This window comes from Ipomoea nil, unplaced genomic scaffold (genome assembly GCF_001879475.1).
Source record: "Ipomoea nil cultivar Tokyo-kokei standard unplaced genomic scaffold, Asagao_1.1 scaffold0202, whole genome shotgun sequence".
Lineage (NCBI taxonomy): Eukaryota > Viridiplantae > Streptophyta > Magnoliopsida > Solanales > Convolvulaceae > Ipomoea > Ipomoea nil.
Genome location: NW_017616630.1, coordinates 1314888 through 1320428, shown reverse-complemented (window position 1 = coordinate 1320428; position 5541 = coordinate 1314888). Strand labels below are relative to the sequence as shown.

Sequence of the window (5541 nt, the reverse complement as noted above, 5' to 3'; positions counted from 1 at the left end):
GATTGGTTATTGTCTTGCCTAAGACATCTACTTGCTATTATTACAACATTTTACCTTGTAACCATGCTACAATTATTATCAATACAAAATTGTCCCCGCGACACACATCTTTCCGATCCATTACTTATCGGGTTTAGTGATTCGAGTCTGCCCCGTGTTAATTAAATCCATCATTGGTGCTCTTGTTGAGAGTTGACGTACAAGCTCGAGCGTGCTCCATATCCCACGATGGCAAGGTCGAGGTCCAACTCTCGCGGCTCCCGTAACACCCGTGCCTCCCCTCCTAGGGCTGGCCTCAACGGGACCACAAGTCCCTTCTTTGAGGTCGGCGGGTGACCTCAGAGATCGCCTCAACAACCACTGCAACGACACGGTGGCCGCCCGCCCTCCCCCGGATCCTGCACTCTTCTGGGAAGGGGCGGCCGCCCTCCAACAAGCTTCAGCGACATTGGACCGCCTCGCACGGGGGCTCCAGGGAGGTGTCTCGGTCGGCCCAGAGGCCGCCCAAAGAGCCCCGACCCCGCCTCCGGCCCCCGCGAGGGGGCGTAGCGGCCCGAGCTGGCCACCCCGCGCCCATGCCGCCCAGACGGAGGGGGAGGTCAACTCACCCCGGCCCTCGGACAGACGGGGGGGAGGCAGTATCCGCCTGGATCAACATCAAGATGGTGAGAGAGTCCGAGGGAGGTCGGCCCCAGTCCGCGTGTCCGCCCGGGACAGGTTGGGCCCAAGGCCCGCCGCAGGGTCATGTTCGCGAAACTCGCCCAGCAGGAGGCCCCGAGCCCCGCCGCGACAGGAGTCGCAGGCGAGACAATCGCCAAGCCAGGGGCCTCGTGCCCCGGCGCGGCAAGAGCAACACTCCCGGGTCGAGCGATCGGGAGAGTCGAATGGTCGAGCTCTGAGCTCCCATCGTGGGGAGGTCGAGCAACTCCGTAGGCGGATGGACGAACTTCAGAAGCAAATCAATGACAGGAACGGGTCCCCGGAGCCTCTGGACGTCCTAACCGCCCCCTTCACGCGGGACATCATGGAGGAACCCCTCCCCGCGAACTTCCGTTTCCCCACCATCCAAGCGTACTCCGGGACGACTGACCCGCGTGAACACCTGAACAGGTACCGAGCTGCCATGCTAATAACTAGGGCCAGCGACGCTATCATGTGCCGAGGCTTCCTCTCGACCCTAGACGGCCACGCACAGGACTGGTGCGGGTCCCTGCCGGAAGGATCCATCTCGACATTCGCCACCCTCACAAGACGCTTCCTGTCTTACTTCGCTGGCCATATGCGGAAAAAGAAGCAGTTCGCTGACTTAGGTTTTTTGAAACAAAGGAGTTCGGAGTCCCCGGCCGACTTCCTCAGCAAGTGGAAGAAGGAGTCGATAGGGGTCTCCAATTGTGACTACAAGGCGGCCATACCCATCTTCAGAAGCAACCTTAGATCTAGCGCCTTCCACCAGGACCTCATCCGGTACCCCCCCAAGACCTACACCGAGTTGATGGACCGTGCCTCTAGGTCTGCAGACGCGGAGGTAGCTGAGAAGAGGAAGAAGGAGGTGGAAGAGCGGAAGGACCGTAAAGGCAAGGAACCCCGAGAGGAGCGCCAAGCACCGCGGCCGCCCCGGCGCGAGGCCCCCCAAGAAGACCGCCGGGCACCCAGGCCTCCCCGCCGTGAGTACGCTGAGGGGCCCAGGTTGACCCCCACACGCTTTCTCACCCCGCTGACGCAGCCCGTCAGCACAATCCTGGAGCATGCGGAAGGCCAAGGGATCGTGGAGTACCCGGGGGAGTGCATGAAGATATCCCCGAAGGTCGACCACAATAAATACTGCAAATTCCACCGACAATCAGGGCATGACACGGACGAATGCATCCTCTTCAAACGCCAGATCGAGGAGCTCATCCAGAGAGGCTACTTGGGTCAGTTCGTGCAATGGCCTGGATAGGGCCAAGGTCAGCATCAAGGCCGCGTGTGGAGGAAGGGAGGCAGCTCCGAGCCCTCCGCCTCTGCGCCACGCAAGAGAGAGCTCGGCCAGCTCACTGATGAGGAGGAAAGAGAGCTAGACAACCCCCACCCCCAGAAGAAACAGGCCATTCATGTGATCTTCGGGGGACCCGAGGGAGGGGGGGGGGGGGGACACGCCCGTAGAGAAGAAGAAATGGGCACGGAGCCTCTATGTGGGCGTGGTCGTGCGACCCCCACACGAGAAGAGGCCTCGGAGGGAGCCCATCACCTTCACCGACGACAACCTCCCAGACGGCCCCCTCCCTCATCGGGACGCCTTGGTAGTCAAGATGGAGATCAATGAGGTGGTCGCGCACAGAGTATTGGTGGACACAGGCAGCTCGGTGAACGTGATGTACCACGACACATTCACCCAGTTGGGGCTATCGAGGAAACAACTGGGGCAAGTGAGGACCCCTTTGTCTGGGTTCACGAGGGATTCCATAGAGACAGAAGGGTCAATCAACCTCGCGGTCGAGATAGGCGCCCCGCCACACACCAAGAGGTTCGAGGTAGAGTTTGTGGTGGTGAGAATCAGCTGTGCTCACAATGTGATCCTAGGCCGACCCGCCCTAGAGGACCTTAGGTGTGTAATCTCTATGGAACACCTATGCCTCAAGTTCTCCATGCCAACCAGGGTCGGGGTCGCCCGGGGAGACCAGAGGATCAACCGGAGTTGCTACCTTCGGGCATGCCGACAGATAGGCAAGCGGGACCTCCAGGTGCACACCATAGCAGAGAAGGCGCTGAAAGAGGAGGAGGGCCGCCCGCGAGCCGAGCCCGTAGTGGAGACTGAGGAAGTCGTCCTCGACCTCAGCCGCCCTGATCGCGTGGTGAAGGTGGGTACCGGGCTCCCCCCTGAGCTCCGGGCCCGCATCATTGACGTTATCAGGGCCTACAAAGGGGTGTTCGCGTGGGGACCTGAGGACATGCCGGTCCTCAGTAGGGACGTCATCACCCATAAGCTTGCCGTCGACCCCACAGCCAAGTCGGTGTAGCAGCGCAAGAGGTACCTCTCCGCATAGAGGAGGGAGTTCGTGAGGACGGAGGTCAATACCCTCCTCGAGATAGGGCACGTCCGGGAGGTCCTATACCCCAAATGGCTGGCCAACGTAGTCCTCGCCCCCAAACCCCCCACCTGGAGGATGTGCGTGGACTACACCGACCTCAACAAAGCCTGCCCCATGGACCCCTTTCCGTTACCAAATATCGATCAGCTGGTGGACGAAACGGCCGGCTGCGCCCTCATGAGCTTCCTAGACGCCTTCCGGGGGTACCACCAGATCTTCATGCACGAGGACGACGAGGAGAAGACGGCTTTCACAACCCCGGAAGGAGTCTTCTGCTATAGAGTCATGGCCATTGGGCTCAAAAACTCCGGGGCCACCTACACCAGGATGGTCGCCAAGGTCTTCAAGCAGGTCCTTGGCCGCAACATGGAGGCCTATGTGGACGACCCATGATAGTCAAAAGCGCAGAGGCCGATGCCCATGTCAACGACCTAGACGAGGTATATTCCATTATGCAGCGTTATGATTTAAGGTTGAATCCCAAGAAGTGCACTTTCGGGGTGCACGGGGGCAAGTTTCTGGGCTACATGGTCTCCAAGGGGGGCATTGAGCCCAACCCCGACAAGGTGAGGGCCATCCTGGACATGGAGCCTCCGCGGTGTCTCCGGGAGGTCCAACGCCTAAACGGCAGGCTAGCGGCCCTCGGTCGGTTCCTCTCGAGGTCGGCCGAGAGGTCCTTACCCTTCTTCGCGGTCCTCAAGAAGAGTTCGGGGTTCGAGTGGTCCCCCGAGTGCCAGAAGGCCTTCGACGACCTCAAGGCCTACATGATGTCGTTACCCTCGCTCGCCAAGCCCGTGAGAGGGGAGACCTTGTACCTGTACTTGGGCATATCACAAGCCGCGATCAGCTCCGTGCTTGTCCGGGATGACGCGGGCATACAACGCCCCGTCTACTATACGAGCCGTGCCCTCCGGGGAGCCGAGCTCAGGTACTCTCCCACCGAGAAAGCCATATTCGCAGTGGACGTAACCGCAAAGAAACTCATCACTATTTTCAGGCGCACCCCATTCATGTCTTAACGATCCAGCCCCTGGAGTCGGTGTTAAGGGCCTCGGGGTCGGCCAGCAGGTTGGTAAGGTGGTCCATGCGCTTAAGCCAGTACAACATCCAGTTCAAGCCAAGGCCTGCTATAAAAGGACAAGCACTTGCCGATTTCATAGTCGAGTGCACCACCCGAGAGGCCACCGAGCAGGCCCGAAGCGAGGAGGAAGAGTGGTGGACCCTATCAACAGACGGGTCCTCGAGTGTTAAGGGGTGCGGGGGCGGGGTCATCCTCGTAACCCCCGAGGGTTTCAGGACCTACTACGCGCTCCGTTTCCACTTCAAATTGTCAAACAACGAGGCCGAGTACGAGGCCCTTCTCGAGGGTCTCCGGCTCGCGCAGAGTATGAGGGCCGAGAAGCTGAAGATAAGATGTGATTCCAGGCTCGTGGTGGGGCAAGTTACGGGGGAGTTTGAGGCCAACGAGGACAGTATGAGGAGGTACCGTGAAGTAGTGCTACAACTCTTAGGACAGCTATTCCACCACGAAGTCCTGCAGGTGCCAAGAGAACAGAACGCGGACGCGGACATGCTCTCCAAACTCGGACAAGGGACCCCCGAACATGTCTCCAAGATCGCCCGGGTGGAGGACCTCGCGAGGTCCAGCCTCGAGGCCTACCCCGTCCTGCCCGTGCAGGTTCGTCCCGCCTGCTGGCTGGACCACCTCAAAGTGTACAAAGAGTCGGGCGCCCTGCCCCCCGACAAAGCAGACGCCAAGCTCGCTCAGTGGAGGGCCCCAACCTACCTACTCATCGGGGACACACTCTACAAACGATCCTACAACGGCACCTTCTTGCGCTGCCTGTACCCCGAGGAAGCAAGGGCGGTCATGGAGGAAATCCACGAAGGTACCTTCTCAGCCCACCAGGGAGCCTACACCATGACCCGACGGGCCATCTTACAGGGCTACTTTTGGCCCAGGATGGCCAAGGAGTGCGCGGACTATGCAAGGAGCTGCCCAACCTGTCAACAATTCCAGGTTGGCCCAGGTCGCCCAGCCACTAACTACACCCCGATCAGTTCAGTCATCCCGTTCTCCCGGTGGGGGGGGGGGGGGCCCTCCCGATGGGATCGGGTCGACCTGGTCGGGGCCCTCCCGATGGGATCGGGCAAGAGGAAGTACCTGATAGTAGCAGTGGACTACTTCACTAAGTGGGTAGAAGTCGAACCCCTAGCCAACATCACAAGTGCCCGGTGCAAACAATTCATCTACAAGAACATCCTGTGTCGCTTTGGGGTCCCAATGCAGATCATCACGGACAACGGGCGCCAGTTCGAGAGCAAGGAGTTCAGTGAGTTTTGCGCCCAATGGCGCATAACGCATACCCGTGTAGCTGTCTCATATCCCCAAGCCAACGGCCAAGTCGAAAATGTCAACCGCACTATCATGGATGGACTCCAGAAGAATCTAGAATCAGCCAAGGGCGCATGG

At 59.8% G+C, this 5541-nt stretch overlaps 1 protein-coding gene across 1 annotated transcript; it reads left to right on the top strand.

Annotated features, from left to right (window-relative positions):
* Window positions 1-937: 937 nt before the first annotated feature.
* LOC109190267 lies at window positions 938-1939 on the top strand. The gene has a single exon (XM_019340745.1). The coding sequence runs from the start codon at window positions 938-940 to the stop codon at window positions 1937-1939; it is 1002 nt and encodes a 333-aa protein (XP_019196290.1).
* The last annotated feature ends 3602 nt before the right edge of the window (window positions 1940-5541 follow it).